General features: G+C 40.5%; 1 protein-coding gene across 2 annotated transcripts in view; it reads left to right on the top strand.

Annotated features, from left to right (window-relative positions):
* Window positions 1-6,279: 6,279 nt before the first annotated feature.
* Window positions 6,280-16,883, top strand: part of PPP2R5C (protein phosphatase 2 regulatory subunit B'gamma) — a 77,238-nt gene continuing 66,634 nt past the window's right edge. For both annotated transcript variants that reach the window (XM_066321776.1, XM_066321775.1), the window contains exons 1-2: window positions 6,280-6,412; window positions 7,977-8,042. In XM_066321776.1, the coding sequence (XP_066177873.1) occupies window positions 6,386-6,412; window positions 7,977-8,042 (93 nt within the window). In that variant the 5' untranslated portion in view covers window positions 6,280-6,385. The remainder of the gene's footprint in view (window positions 6,413-7,976; window positions 8,043-16,883) is intronic.

Here is a 16,883-nt window from a genome sequence, read left to right as displayed (position 1 = left end):
AATACCAACTTAAATATGATAAAAATGAAAATGTAGGAGGTTAGCTGCAGTCACCTTTATGTTACTAGTCTCACTCATCTGATACAAAATTAATCTTTCCTTTGATATCGAGTGGGAAGAAAGGATGCTAGTACATGTATAGAACATTGTACTTAATGCAGCAAAAACCTGGAATGCACAAGGACTTCTATAAATTGCACCAAAACACACCATAAAAATACTCAATTTGGACATGAAAAAGAGATGAACTACCAAAAATAAATATGTCCCTTCTACCTCCTAAATGCTAGGCAGAGACAATAAATTTGAAACAGATTATTATGTTTTCAAGTAACTCTTAACTCATTATAAAGACAAAAAACAAAACCACAGAAATAGTGGAAATGTGAATGCAGACATCCTAATTTATAAATGTCACAGATAGAGCTGCACCTCTTTGAGGTGTTTTTCCTGAAAAGATTCAAATCCATGATATACAGCAAAGTCTAGCTTTTAAATCTTTTTATTTGCTTCTCTGAGGCAGAAGAACATCAAGCGATTTGTACAAAGTGTTTTAATGTTACTATTTTTATAATTCCCATCTCCCTGGAATTTGGGTATCAGCACACAGATTCAGGCACTTCTCATAGGAATTGGCATTCTGGATAAGACAAATGGTTCATCCGGCTTAATAGCCTGTCTTTTACTTTGATCATCATCTGAATTCCCCCATGTAGGTCATTTTAATACTTAACCACTGTGGTAACTGGGGCCACAAGCAGATAAAAATGTTTTAACTACCATTAGACATTATTAGATATTTTTGTGATATATTATTTGCCCCCAATATTTCTGAATCTCTGTATAGATGCTTGGCATGGTTTAACCCCAGCAGGCAGCTCAGCAACACACAGCTGCTCACTTACCCCCAATGGAATAGGGGTGAGGATCAAAAGGGTAAAAATGGGAAACTTCAGAGGTTGAGAAAAAGACAATTTAATAAAAATTAAAGGAAAATACACAAACAAGAAAAGAGGAAAATATGTAAAAAAACCAAAACAATTGCTCACCACCAGCCAACAGATGCCCAGCCAGTCCCCAAGTAGTGCCAGCCCCAGCCAACCTCCACACACTTCCATCCAGTTTTACTGCTGAGCAAGACACTGTACAGTATGGAATATTCCTTGGGTCAGCTGGGGTCACTGTCTCAGTTGTGTCCCCTCCTAACCTCTTGTGTACTCCCAGCCTCCTCATTGGTGGGGCAGTGTGAGAAGGAGAAAAGGTCTTGAGGTTATGTAATCGCTGCTCAGCAATAACAAAAACATCCTTATGTCCTTAGCACTGTTTTCATCACAAATTCAAAGCACATCTAGCCCCATAGAAGCTACTATGAAGAAACATAACTCTATCCCAGTTAAAACACTCCAATGCCTTAGTAACATTCTGCATGAGTTGTCCCATTCTCATTATTTATGTTTTTCATGCCCATTTTAAAATTAAGTTGGCCCAAACAGAAATCCAGAATCCATGTGTTAATTAAGACAGACATGGCTACCAACAATATCTAGTACCAGGCCTGTTTCCAGCCATATGTGACATTTCCAAGTGCTCCAGGTCTTCCATTTAAATTCTGGCCTGGCCACCTGAACCTGGCCCACTTTGTCAGAGCTGTATTTGTTTCCAGCCATGTCTCCTTCAAACATGATTTATTAACTGAACTTCCTAGGTGGACCTCAGGCTTACATTGCAGGTGCACCATTCTCTCCAGCCCTAGTGGCCTGAATGAACCTTAACCCTGTGTTATAAGCAGCCTTCTGTCCAGCCTTACCTCCTTGGCTCTGATCTGTGTTATAGAAAGTCTTGTCTTCATTCTGGTCTTTGGCTCTTTCTCTTGCCACTTTTGAGTGGATTTTTTGGGTGGATGCCTAAATTCTTGTCTTGTCTCAGACTGGTATTATCACCATCGTGACCTCACTGGGTCAATGCCCTGGTAAGAGAGCCAGGGCATTTGCTGTAGCCACGCTCTGTTCCCAGATCTTTCTCTTTCATGGAGCATCTCCTGCTGCTCCCCAAGAGAAGATGAGCAACCTGACTTCTGGATTTGCTAATAAGCCTCTGGGAGCTTACTGAGAAGAGAGTAAACACGAGTATCACTACTTACCTGAAGGAAAGAGAGTTCTGAATTTTTTTAAAAAGGGAAAAATCTCCTAGCAAAAATTTTCTATAATGCAATAATTGCCTAAATAACTAATAATATTCACTACATTCAAATGAAGACTTATTAATTTTTTTTTAACTTAGAGGAAAGGAAGAGAGGGAAAAGGATTTAGAACAGACAAAACTCAGAGAAATCTGTATTTCAATGTAATAGTTCCACAGTTCTTAAAGCTAAGATTCGGATAGCATAATTAATCATACATGAACATTTTTTCAGTTTTTACTAGTCCAAATTTTACAAAAATACAGAGTAATATTACAGCTAGATAGCATCCAATATGACACTACTACACACACATATGATTAATTATGGTTCTGAACATGCATCTCTGGTTCTGTGTTAAGTGATGCCAATAATTGCCATTTGTAATTATGTGGTCACATATAGGACTAAAATATCATGTTGTTTACATGCATGAAGTTCCAAGTTTGACCTGTTACTGACCACCTCAAAAGAATCTGACTTTTACACAGCTGTGAATAAATTGTTTTACAGTACTGCAGATTGTGACAGCAGGGCATCCAATACTAATGGATTTTAAATTAATTGAGGAGAATCAAAGCCTTACAATTTAGATTGAGAGCAGCACAAGAATTATTCAATGTGATTCAGGGTAAGCAGAATGAATGCATGCTTGTAGAGAAAGTTCCTGAAAGATGTTTAAACTTTTTTGTGAAGTTGAGTATACTGGTTTTGCAGCTTTTCAAGTTAGACTGCATAGAAGCAGAATCTATTACAGGTGCTGATTAAGCAGTTTGTTCCCTCAGTTAGTTCCTTCAGACATAATCTGCCAGTTCCACTATTCTTGCCAGGAAAGTTACCTTAAGTAGTATTTTGGCCCATGCAAGCATGAGAAAAAAAAATCTGTTGCTATTTCAGCCCATCTACTCCAGCCTCTTTACTGCCATTGGTCCTTCAGGTTTCAGTTCTCTATATCTGACACAGTGTGCCAGACAACAAAAGTCAGCATCAGTCAATGAAGAGATGTTTTGAGAAACAGCCTGACAATGTTTGACAATTATGTATAATGATGACAGTTCACTGGCTGCTAAAACCTTGTCCACAAGTGCTGCAGCATAGTTTCAGCTGAGCCAAATTAACAGCTTCCTAGCAAAAGGTCTCATTGTCTCCTGTCACCACTGCTCAGTTAGTTTTCTGCCATTTTAACAAGCTGAACTGGCATACCACCCAATTAAACCAGAAGCGCATGGGAAGCAATAAATTCATACAACTGGGGATGGAAGATGTTATCCCTGTCACTGTGACAGTGATCTGTTCAGTAAACTCAGGCCAGAGCATGACTGCTCAGCCACTGTAAAGGGATTAAAAAAACAAGCAACAAAAACAAATGAAAAGCAATCAAACAGACAAGAATATCCAATACAGCTGGAAAGGACTAATTGTGTAAATATTCCCCTTTCATTGGCACACAGGACACTTGGCCCAGTTTCAAGCTATCAAATATTATCCAGGTGTTTTACACAACACTTGACATTATTTGGTGACTTAACTTTTGCAAATTTAGAGAATTTGATCAGTGCAGTAAAAAATGGAAATTGAAAACTATGCCACATGCATTAGTTTTTGACATTTTAATAAGAACAATGACTTAATCAGTGTGACTATGTTCTGGTTTTTGAAAACATTTAGTTTGTATAAAGTGTTCAGAAGTTAATGCAATTATTAATATAGTCATATTCAGACCCAAATTAAATCACCTTATTTACATAGTTATTTCTACTCCATAGCAGAATAATTAGGCCCACAGTGCCATACCACTGTAGTAAAAGTAAGATTTCATCACATAAGTCACTTATCTTAGTCTAATGTTTTATGAAGACACTAGAGCATACAGATGGAACTATTTTTCTTGTAAACCTCCTCCACCCACTGACTTTTTCATATAATAGAGTAGGCCTTGAAAAACACAATTGCTTTCTGTTACTGGTGAATTAGACTCTGCAGCAAAGCGAGGTGAGGGGGAGTCAAGTTTTCACAAGAGTTTCTACATCTGTGGCCACAAAGAAAACCTCATAATGTTAATTGAGTCAGTGCCAACTTTTGAACCTGTATTCAGTTCAACATACCGATTCAAGGTTTCCCAACTAACTGCAAAATAAGGACAGACAATTTTTGCTGCTCCTATTCAGAAATACTTGGGTAAGAACGGCATTGACAGAGTTTTTCCACTATTTAGAAAAAACTGTGAGCACTAGCAGCACAAAAGAGGCCAAGAGCCAATGAGAAACTCATTAAGCTGCTTAAACTGATCTAAATCTAGGCTGTTGAGGTCACATCCCGCCCCCGCCACATATTTCCACCCCCTTCCTTCAGCCAATGCTAGTGTTTACAGAAGCAGGTGGTGGTGTGCCAGTTCAAGGCAAACAAAAAAACAAAAACCCGAACAACAAACTCCGAACCAACACTAAACCAACACCCCAATACATCATTTTGGGAGGACAGTTTTCAACCTGATCAATTCTACAAACAGGTTTAAACTTCACAGCACCAGCATCAGTGCAGGGGAGGGAGATAGGAGCACAACAGCTGGGAATTAAGAGTAGTTTAAGCTTCTACAAAACTGTAACCTAACTAAGAAGTGAAGCTCTTCAGTTTATCTTTAGCTATACAAACCCTTTCACACCAATCAAACTCCAGACTACAGATGGAGGTAGATTTCTTTCCTTTGCTGTCTCTTAGTATTTCAAAAATTCATGTTATTCTGTTGGTGAGAAAAGTCATTTATTAGTAGCAACTCATTCGTGACTGGCTCTTAGCAGAGGCACAACAGTGAGAACTGCACCTTATTTCCAAACTCTCAAACCAGAAATGAGAGAAAGGATAAAGAGGCAGACATAATTTGTTTCCTAGCACCTAAGAAACAGGAAAGGAAGAGGACTTAAGCAAGAAGAAGCAGCTCTCCACAGTTAGTAAATTTCTTTGCAGTGCCTGGAAAAGGGAAAGTTTGTCTTTTTAGCCACAGCAAAAGCAGCGTTCAATCATAACGGATACAAGCTAATACAAGTGTCTAGCATTAGATACTATCCCATCAGACAAGTGTTTATTAGAATTCCATGTCACAAAAATGAGAGCGTATCTGCTTGCTCATGCTGGATTTGATACTCACAGGCTGGGTAAGGAACGAGATCAATTTCACTTTTACACTGGATATATTAAGTCATAATTTTTCTATCCTTTAGCAGTACAATACAATTAGAATTTAACAAGTATGTCCAATCTAAATTTAAAATATTTTATGCCTTGATGCTAATGTCCTTTGCACTTTTTCCTCAGCTAATGGTAATTTGCGGCTTAATCTGACAATGGGAGAAATAGAGTTTGTAAATTTTCCACATGAAGAATTTGCATATTTCTTCCTTTTCTAAGACTGTCCTCAATTTTGCATTCTGGTTTTGGGACATTATAAAGTGATTTCTTTGGAAAAAAAAAATATCACTTGTACAGGTGGGCATCATAAAAACATGCGCAACTGAACTCAGGCTTTTAAAAGCATCCAAGATATCCTTTCAAAACCAGGCTTGGCAAAGCTCACCTTCCTCATCCACATACTGCAAGCGCATGTTGAAGTCCTCAAAATGATGACAGACACATTGGATTTGCACGAGAGGGCCAGCAAACTTCAGGTATGCTCTATATTTTTTTACCTCCTTTTTTTTTCGTTTTGTTTTGTCCTTCCTTTACGTTTCCTCTCCGCAGTGACGGGCGCCCGGACGCCCACGGGGAGCCCATGCCCCTCTCCCATGAGCGGCTGAGGGAGCGGGTGCAGGGACCCCTCGCTTCGCACGGGCTGCCACCGGCTGAGAAAGAGCCTGCCAGAGGCTCGGGGCCCTGAGGACGGCTCGGCCCGTCCCGCTCAGCCCGCGGGCACAGCCCGAGGCGCGGCCGGAGCCCGGGCGGGGCGGAGCAGCCGCCAGCGGAGCCGCGGAGCCGTGAGGAGAGCGCCGGAGCCGCGGGGGGCGGGGCCGCCGCCAGCCCCGCCCGCTGGGTGACGCGCCGCTGAGCGCTGGCCCACGTGACTGGCGCAGCCAATGGGCGGGCGGGGCCCGCTCCCCGCGGGCGGGGGAGGAAGGGGGGGCGCCGAGGCCGCCGCGGAGCGGGGGAGCGGCAGCGCGGGGCGGGCGCGGCGAGGAGCGAAGCGGGGCCGGCGGGGGCTGTGCCTCCGCGGCCATGCCGAATAAAAACAAGAAGGAGAAAGTGAGTCGTGGGCAGCGGGAGAGGCCGAGCTCCGCGGAGAGGGGGAGGCCGTGGGGTGTAGGCCCCGCGGGGAGGAGGAGGAGGGGCCTGGGGTGGGGGGCGGCAGCGGCGAGCGGCGCCCGTTCCCCGGCGCCGGGAGAGCCGCGCGAGGGGCAGCCCCGGGTGAGGGGAAGCTCCTTCCCTCCCTGCTCGGTGCCGACCTCCGCCTCCCCCCGGGTGCCGGGGAAGGGGCAGCTCCCGGCGGGGCCTAGTCCGGGGGTGCCGAGGCGGGGTCCTGGTGCCGTCTCGCCGGCAGCCGTCGGAGGGAGGGAGGGAGTCGGTGGAGGGCCGCCGTGGGTTTGGCGTGCGGGGGAGTGCTGAAGGGAGGGGATGGGAAACGTGTCTTCAGCCGGGGCTGGCTGAGGCGGAGCGGGGAGGGGGGGGTCTCGCTCGGGGCTAGCCCGGGGGCGTTGTGGAGGGGGAAGGGAGTATTTCCACGGCGAGGTGGAGGGGTCTGTCCCCGCGGCTACTTGCCCGGCCCCGTCTTGGGGAGTTTGGCTGCTGCGTAGCTCAGGCTGCAGTGGGAGTTGCGATTGGGGGATCTCCGTAAGTATTCAAATAGCGCTAATCGCCCCTCGGAGTCTTTCAGCTCCTTCTCCTGACAATAGAATGAACCTGGCTTTGGCCCCGCTTTGCCTTAGGCTCCAGGGAGTGATTTGTCTGGCGGCTACGAAAGGGGCTTGCACAAGTAATGATCGCAGAAAACTTGCAAATCCGGCAGGAAGTTAGCTGGATTTCACTTTATTTTGTGTGATAGGCAATTAGCCACGAGTGGAAGTCAGAAACAGTGAAGTGTTCTGTCTGCCTCAGCCAAGCTGCTGTCCCTCTCGGCCGCTTCTGTTTGGCTTTTCGTTTGTCAACGTCATTTTAAAAGTAGATGTCGGGAGGTTGAGTGTTGTGGTTTGTGAGGGTTGTTTGCTTTAACGTTTTCCCAATGTCCTTGGCACTTTCGATGTTAAAAACATTGAAACTTTCCTTCAGTTTTTTGAAATTCGCTAATCTCAAAAATGGGTGAAGGATTCAAGGTAAGTACAATGATGTGAGGCAGAAAATTGAGTTGTGGGCCTACTTCTAATACTAGGCTTTCTGGTCCCTAGAACAGACCAAATAATAAAGTGTAAAATGTGTACTGTACTGATGCTAGTTTCAAAGCTAAACTAAATGTAAATATTTCTGAACCAAAAAACCAAAGACAGCAAAGTAGTAGAACTAAGTAATTTCTTAGACGTGGTTCAAATCACTTGCATTCTTTGTCCCTGCCTGCTTACCTATGTGAAAACTTATCTTTATAGGTGAATTTTGAGGCATAAATAAAATTCCAAAGTCTGTCCACAGATAAAAAATGGCTAAAGTGGCTTTGTAGAGACTGGTAGTTCAATATTATCATCTTCCAGTTAAATAGTATCATTTTTATTATTTTTAGTAAGTGTCTAAAAAAGCCAGATTCCTTGACTTGAAAATCTTTCTAGATCTCCTTTCTAAAAAAAAAAAAACAAAAACTGAAACTGTCAACTTTTTTTTTAAGGAACCTGCAAAATCAGCCAAGAGTGGAAAAAGTGGCAAAGATGGACAAGATAACCAAGAACATGAGGTAAATACTACTAAGAAACACAGTATTTTTCACGCTTATTTGTAGTCACTTCTGAAAAGTATTTTAAGTTTTTCTGGAATTCAAAATTGTAATTTTGACCTGACAGGTAGTTTTGAGGGAAAATGATTGTAGAACTACTGCCCTAGTATTTGTCAAGATGTGAAACAATGCTTTTAAGGCAGTCAGTTCTATTTAGAGTAAATAAATATTTGCTTGCTGTAGTCTTAAATACTCCTCTATTCCCTGTTTTTGGTTATGAGATGTGCATCTGTCTTATTTTCTAGCCTTATTGTGAGTTTTTGGGCTCCTCTTCTTGTAGTTTTTAGAAATCTGTAATTCCCAGAGGTCTCTTCCCACAAACTGTCAATGCTGGCGTGTCAGTTAAGTGTCAGTAGCCTGGTTTATTGTCAGGAGACCTTAGGCTTAATCAAAGGCTGCCAGTTGTTGTGTTCTGTGGTTTCTTTTTAAAGGTGTACGACAAAGTGTGCCATTTTTGACAAATTATTCTGTTGATTTTTTCCTTCTGCATTTCTCTCTGTTTTGCCCACCAGCAAGGTACAGCAACATGAAAAGGGACGATTAAATCATTATTCACTCCCTTGTACACATTCATCCAGAAACTCAGAATTAGTGGTTTTGTTTGATTTGGAAATCCACTGTTTATGTGAATTTCCTGAAATTGCCTTTAAAACCTTTGTAGTAGTTTGAATGTAAAATGGTGTACTGAAAGGTTACATATTTCAGCCTCTAAACATGTCTTGATACTGAAAGATAATGTTTGAGGACAAAATACTCATCCAGCTTTACTGTTTTTCCTGCTCTGAAATGACCATTAGGGGTAGGTGGGTTGGACTATTTATTGTGTACAGTTCAGTGAGTTCTCATTTGTCTGTTGGGCAGAGCAATTCATGCTACTGTTATAAATTAAGATCATTAAAACTTGCAAATTACATGGAAAAGTATTTTGGTAAATTCCTGTAAGAGTGATTTGGTTTTGATGGGGGGAAGCTAACTATTAGAAAGGCTCTTAGCTAGGAGCTTATATAATGAAGTGGGAAGTGTATCAGTGTAGATGTTTATAGTGGTGTAAATAGATGCACTTCATTGTGGTGTGTTCTGTCTTTACAGTACATTGCTGTGGTATTAAAGAGAGGGTCACTTGACACCATAATTTTAATTCCTTTGCAAGTGTAAGGCTCGTCATTATCACCATCTTTGCAGTACATGTATTGACTACTGATTTTCTCAAGCTTCTGAATGACAAGTTGCTGAGACCAAGACTTATTTTCTTATTCCCTCTTGATAGTTCAGGATTGATTGTAAAGTTCCCCGAGATAATGAGTGAAGAGCTTTGTATGCTAGCCAAAAATATATATTTGGGTTTCTTTGTCATTTCTTTGTGTCTTTGCAGATCTAGATTTTTGGGTTATAAACTTGAAATGTGAGAGAGATGAATCTCAACTGAAGAATAGGTTTTACTGTTCATACACTGTTTCTTTTGTCCATCCAAGTATAATTCCTAAAGTACAGTTCACTTGTCTATGATACTTGATCATATGTGAGCAGGGGCAGAATGAAAAAGGAACTGGGAATGTGACTGCACATGGTTCTCATTCCCAGTGGGCATTATTTAGTCTCTGTACAGTTTTGAACACCTCAGTGCTTGACTCATTATCTCAATTAATAGAGTTATTGCACACAAATAGTAATGTAGACTTTGCATTCTAACGTGGCTGGCTGTAATCCTGCTCTGCTTTGTGTTAGCTGGTGCTTATATGAGCAGAAACCTTTGCTTATTAACATAGCAAGGATTGGTAAATACACAAATATTCAGGATCACACTGTTAATACATTTCTAAGTTTCCTTTCTCTTTAAAAAACGTTGTCATGTGTCATTCTACATATCCTTTAATATGGCTTTTAAAAAATCCTCTTCTAGACTACGAGTAGATTTGGAAATATTATGCCTCATTTCAGCTTTTTGTTTCTCAAAATGCATTTAATGCATATGCATTTAATGCAAATAAATTTAATGCAAATGGAAGATTGTAAAGACTGGAAACTGCCTGCTATTCAAAGAACAGGGACAACACAAGCAGCAGCATCCCACAAATACTTTATTTATAGACACTTTTATAGCACTTAACTGAATTCATGATGCCTTGAACTTCTATAGATAAAAAAGTACAACAGATCTTAGTATTTACAAAAATGAGCACGTGTTTTTCCTGTCTTGCAGTCAGGGAAATGAGGTTTCAGTTGAGGGAAGCTGTACAGCAAGTTTGAAGAGGGATTGAAATGATTCCTGGTATACCAGGTCCAGAATGCCCATGCTAAAAGAGGGTGAAAATCACTTAAGCTGATGTTTCTTGCATTAGCTGTGCATGGTTACTCAATGTAATTCTAAAAAAGGCTTGCTACATATGAAGTAACATGGGCCTCCCTTCTGAACTGCTGTATGGTCATCTACTGGTGCTCAAGGAGAGAGAATCAGAAACAGAGTAGATTTGTATGTATAATCTTCCATCCTGGTATGCTTTTATTTAGGCCAGTATGTGGTTTGGAAGGTTGTTTAACTGGAAGTTGTGTGAATTTGGATTTAAATTACTTATATAATTGATATTTATTTATTTTTAATATATTTTTTATATTTAGGGTTTTTTTCCCCAAAAATCCTGCTTAATGTCCCCTAGATAGGAGGACTCCTATTGCTTTAATTGTTCTTCTCTTGTTTCCATCTACTGTTATCCTTTTTGTGACAGAAGTACCAGAAATGCACAGTCTGTGTGAGGTGAGGGCACCTAATCCTTGTGTATCCAGTGCCAATTCTCCAGTTTCCAGTTGCATGTTGCTTGTTTATTGAACACTTAGGAAAAAAGCTAATATGATTAAGTCCTATCTAAGCTTATTTTGTAACCTGTCACTAAACATTAATAAATTAGACTAAATAGTTGCCAGAATAGTTGATTTGGTTCCTTTAAGTATAACATCTTATTTCATCAGCTGATCCAGCATATCAGTGTCTTCAGGTTGTAAACAAAGACTTCATCTGTTGTGTATTGTTTTTCCTCTCTATGAGAGTTGTGTCTCTACTCTGGTAAATTCTTGGGCCCTTTGCTTAATGGTGCCCAAAAACTGTACTTGCACCAAAAACTAATGCTGAAAATTAAATGCCCAAGAATTTGTGGTATGGTGATTGGCCATTTCAGCACTTGGTACCTTGTGGACGTAGACCCTGTGATCTAACTGACTTTTTTGGAAGTTACTTGTTTGCTGGATAAGCTTTTTTGTAGAGTTTTGTTTTGTCACACGGGTGTGGAGGTCTCCTTTTGAGTTGAGGCAGTAGTAATTTGTGGACAGGCTCATTTTTTTAGAGAAGGTGACTTGGTAATAGTTAATGACTGTTGAAAAACATGACCTTTTTCTATCTCCAGAAAAACCTAACCTAACAGCTAAAATAATTCAAGTGTGGTAGTTTACTTTAGCAGTGGTTTTAAAATATTACCACAGGGGAAGGAAGTGAAGATTTTAACCCTATGTACTCTTTATTTCTGACCTTTTATGTCTGTGGGAAGAGTAGGTGCTAAAACTTGTTCTTTTCACCAGTCACTGGGACAGTCCAGGACAATTAATTCCCTTCTGTGGTTCATCTGGGGGATGGAAGGGTCAGAAGTAGCTGGTAGCCTTTCATGCAAGACAGTCTGGTATGAAACTGGTGACTGGGAGTGATAGCTTCTTCTCTCTGGGCTGGGCTGGCCTAAACTGGCATGAAACTTCATTTGTATTAATTTTCAATCTAGATGCTGAGTAGTCTGTAGAAAGACTATTTTCGTTGTTTGAGAAAGTATTGGCCTGGTGACTATCAGCAAATGAAAACAGAAATTGTAACTCATTCTGCTGCCATGCAGAAAAGCAAACAGAAGACTAATGTGGTTTTGAGAAGTGTGTGTGTGTATTCTTGTTTCCATGTGCTGTCCTTGTTGGTTCTTTCTACTTTAAAGGTATTTCGTTGTGGTTTTTTCTTCTTTTAAATATAGGCAAATTAAAATGTAATAAAATGCAAATTGTATTAGCCATTTTTCTTGCTGTTCAGGAAATGGATTTATTGACAGCATGTGTTGCTGATGTTGGACTATAATCACTACTGAAACCAATTTTAAAAATAATTTAAAATCTTTTAAGTGCTGATTCATGCTTCTATCCTGCCACTGTCTTACAGCCATCGCTTTTCAGTAGGTTTATTACTGCAATGGCTTTCAGTGCAGCAATTTTGTGAGGCTTTGTTTTCAGAAGTTTTTCTTCTGTGCTTTTTGAAGCCTTTTAAATTTAAAAGTTAATTTCTTAAGCTACTTAACATAGTGGTAGTACTTTTCAGTAAATGGAATTGCCAAAAAATTACAGAAATCTTCTTTTTAGTGGGCCATCTTCAAAACACCTTAGCACAAGTAAGGATTTTCATCCGTCTGAAAGAACCTCCAGAGATGGCTGTCCAGTTTTCCATGATCACCTTTGCTATATTAGCCAGCACATGGTGGGGAAAGACTCTCAGTATTCTCACTACTGCTTGTAATGTTTCCTGAATATATGAGCACATAGGATTGTCACTTCCATCAAAAGTAAGAAATTTCAAAAGGAATGGGTAGTAGAAGCAGTGTTGATGTTTTTTGCATGGCTTTTTTAGCTGAGATCATATGTGGAAGTATCCTAACATTTAAAGAAAAGTGAGGAATAGACAAAAGCAATAAATCCAGCATTAATTTGTGACAACAGGTTTTTGTGACCAGCAGCAGAAGTTATTCAGAAAGTTGAGTGGATATTGTCTATATATGCTGCTTATTTTTTCTCATATTTACCATTTGTGATTTTCATTGTGGTGCTACTTACCCTGAGAAACAAATATACCAGATTTTGAAGATGGTGCATGGGGACTGTTACTCAGTGTCCAGTTTGAGACTAGAATTTTCAACTTCAGAATTTTTTTTAAATTATACTTTAAAGTCTTGGCACAAGTAAGTACTAATTGGGCGGTTCATTTAGGCACCACAGCAGAGGAGGTGGAAGTTTGGGGACTGGGGAGGGGAGAAAGTTCTGGGATTGTTTTCTCTTTCTTGTTAACAAGGATTAGGACTACTCCTAAATAATTTCTGGAAATACCTCCTTGTCATAGGTAAGTATTTATTCATTTATGTAAAGCATCTATCATATAAGTCTTTCCTATTATTGTTGTTCAGTTGTAGAATCACAGGATGGTTTGGGTTGGAAAGGACCTTAAAGACCATCTAGTCCCAATCCCTCTGCCTTGGGCAGGGACACCTTTCCCTAGATCAGGTTGCTGACAACTCCATCCAGCCTGGCCTTGAACGCTTCCAGGGGTGGAGCATCCACAACTTTTTAGGGGAAACTGTTCCAGTGCCTTACCACTCTCACAGTAAAGAATTTCTTCCTGCTGTTTAGGTGCCTTCAGGTACTGGAAGGCTGCAGTTAGGTCACGCACCCCAAAGCCTTTTCTTCTCCAGGTTGAACAAATCCAATCCTCTCAGCCTTTTTTCATAACAAAGGTGTTCCATCCCTCTAATTGTCTTTGTTGGCCCTCCTTTGGTCTTGCTCAACAGCTCCATGTCCTCCCTGTGCTGAGGACCACCCAGCTGGATCCAGTGTTCTGGGGCAGTCTCACCTGAGCAGAGGGGCAGAATCCCCTCCCTCCCCTGCTGCCCACGGGGCTTTGGGTACAGCCCGGCACACGGGTCGTGTCTGGGCTGTAACTGCACATCCCTGGCTCCTGTCCAGCCTCTCATCCAGCAGCCCCACCAAAGCTTTCTCGGCAGGGCTGCTCTCCATCTGTTCATCCCCAGCCTGGATTGATACTGGGATTGTCCTGAGCCAGGTGCAGCACCAGCACTTGGTCTTGTTAAACCACATGAGATTCACTTGGGTTAATTTCTCAAGCTTGTCCAGGCCCCTCTGGATGGCATCCCACCCTTCAGGTGTGTCAACCCTCACACCGGTTGGGCAGTCTCTGTAACTCAGTTGCACTGCATTTTGGATACATTCCATTCATCATCTTTGAGGTCTAAGATTGTTCTTGACTTGTTCTTTATAGAAGCTGGTGTCCTTACCAAAGATACATTTAGCACTGACAGGCGTCTTCATCACATAACAACCCTAGCTGCGCCCTGGCTCTTCTGCTCAGTGTGTGCTCAGTGGTGGGCCCCAGCTGGACAGGCAGAGCAGCCAGTGCTTTTCATGAGCCAGTCCCATGCAGTAGTAGATAAAGGTGATCTTAAAACTGGTGGTCTTCTGTTTGGAAGAAGAGATATATTATGAAATAAAATTGAAATTCAAATAACTTATCCTCTTTGAATCACAGAAGGACTATAAACAGTGTTAGACCCATTATGTAGCTTTCTAGGGCTAAGTTAGTTTGGGATTTTACTCATATCATTAGCAAAACAGGATTTTAAACCAAAGCTGTGTGTGAAGTTGGGAAGCATTTTCTCTTGAATTAGTTATGACTGATCCAAAATAAAGTCTGTGGGCTTTGGAGTGGGGTTTTTGGTTTTAAATGGGTGTGCCAACTTCTATAAAAATTAATTTGACAACTAATTTTTGATCATGTTGTGCAGTTCTGATTTTCTTTCCTAGAGAGATTATTTTAATGGGTTCATATAACCATTAAAAATATGTGAGTGTATACACCCTTAGTACTAAATGAGGAGCTATTTGCTGAGTAGAGAGATGCCATATGTGTTATTCTTAGAGCATCTACGAAACCTTTTGTCTTTAACATCCATAGTTTCAAAGTTTTACTGGCATCTTGGCTTTTTGGTTTTGGGAACTGGAATTTTCTTCTGTGTTTCAAGCAAAGGTACCTTATTACTGAATAGTGGAGGGGTTATCATAATGACATTTGTTATGTAACTTTAACATTATGCTTTTAAAATTAAAGTTGTTGTTGAAGTGTACCAAACACTGCTGTATACAAGTATTTTATTACCTAAAATGGGATGCTTCTGAAAACAGGATCTTACACTCTTCTACTTACACAAGGCTCAGAACTACTTGTGTAACATACGAGGTGTGAGAACTGTGTGTGGTTGAGTACTTCCTATCCTCTGCTTCCTAATGGTGTTTTTAAGTTCTCTGAATCTTTCCTGAATGGAAGCAGCACAGCAATGAAGGTAAAGGTTGTTCTTATCAAATGGAGCAAAGTGACTTTAAAAAATGGATACCAGCATTTTGTGAACTGAAAACATCCTTTTCATCCTTTGTTAAAATTGCTTCTCTTAAATTTTTTCATAAGACTTAAGGCCTACCACTCAGAGAGTACTCAGATGTACATTAACACGTGTAATACAGAATTATTAATGTAGTTATCTCTTAGAGAATACGAACAGTGAGAAAAAAAACAGGTAACTGTTGAATCTAGCTTCTAAAAACATACCTTGTGTGCTTTTTCCCCCCTTCAATTTCATTCGAAACCAGAATAAATTTGTAAACCTAGAAGTGGGACGGTGGGCTTTGGGGTTTTTTGTTTATGTGTCCTTCCCTGCAACAGGCTTAGAGGGCCATTTACAGAAACCAGCCAACCAAAAGCTAGGCAAAAAAAAATCCTGGCCTATTCCTGAATATGCTTCTTAAAACATGACTGCCAAATATTATAATTCGCTACATATTTATAGTGACTTTTATATACTTCCTCATCACTTCTCGATTTAGCAGTCTGAAATACTGGTGCGTAAGCTTCTCCAGCAACATGTAAAATAAAAGCATGATGAGAGGCAAAGATGAAATGATTTGCTGTAACAGTTCTTTAGAAGCAGTTAAGGTTATTATTCACAGAATCTTAGAATGGAAGAGAACCATAAGGTCATCCAGTTTCAACCCGCTTGCCATGGGGAGGGACACCTTCCACTAGACCAGGTTACTTGTCATGGACTATAACTCTCTCAAAGAGCATCTAATACAAATACCAAATTGGTAGGCAGGAGGCGAAATAGAAAAAGCTTTCAATATGAGTGTGTGAAGTGAGAAGCTTCTATGAATAGATCAGGGAGCACAAAAATACAGACCTCAGTGGGAAAGCCACATGTGCAGTTGCCTTAGCTCATCAGTAGCCGTGTATAACTAAAATTTATAGTAGAGTATAGGAGCTGATGACTAAAGTGAATGAGTTAGTATGTGATTTCCTTCAAATTTGGGAACCTTACATATATATGTATGTATATACATGTCTATCTATCTATATTTAAAAAAACAAAGGTAGTTTTTGTTGTTTTGGGGTTTTATTAAAGTAAAAGGATGCTTCATGCTCGGAGAGAAATTATAAATGAAAATCAAGAACTAAAGTAATTTAAGCCAGGCATCCTTTATCCAGATTCTTCATCCTTGTGTTTTTATAAATGTTTTAAAATAATACTTAGGACATTATCTGGTTTACATCTTACTTAATCAACTAACTGGTTGCAGGTAACGATTTTTTTTTTTTCCTAAGGACATTTCTTGCTTTGAAGTTTTGTGATAGAAGATACAGTAGGAAACAAGAGCTGCTTTGCTGCTTTTGTGAAGTACCAGGTGCTCACTGATGGTGGTTTGTTCAGCAAACACAAAGCAGTGCGAAGCCACTTGAAGTCTGAGCCTGGGCACTCTCTCATCTTTGCCAGTACTCTGCAACCTTGAGCTGAAGATCTGAGCTCTGACTGAGGGGAATCAAATATCAGCTTCTGGGGTAAACCAGTTAAAGCAAAATTAAGTTTACAAGAAGCAAATGGAAAACAAACCTTATGCTACTGATATTTAATTGTGAATGTAAAATTACAGTGTATTAATGTCAAGGATGCAGCA

The sequence above is a fragment of the Sylvia atricapilla genome, chromosome 6, assembly GCF_009819655.1.
Source record: "Sylvia atricapilla isolate bSylAtr1 chromosome 6, bSylAtr1.pri, whole genome shotgun sequence".
Classification (NCBI taxonomy): domain Eukaryota; kingdom Metazoa; phylum Chordata; class Aves; order Passeriformes; family Sylviidae; genus Sylvia; species Sylvia atricapilla.
This window is presented reverse-complemented; position numbering and strand designations above follow the sequence as displayed.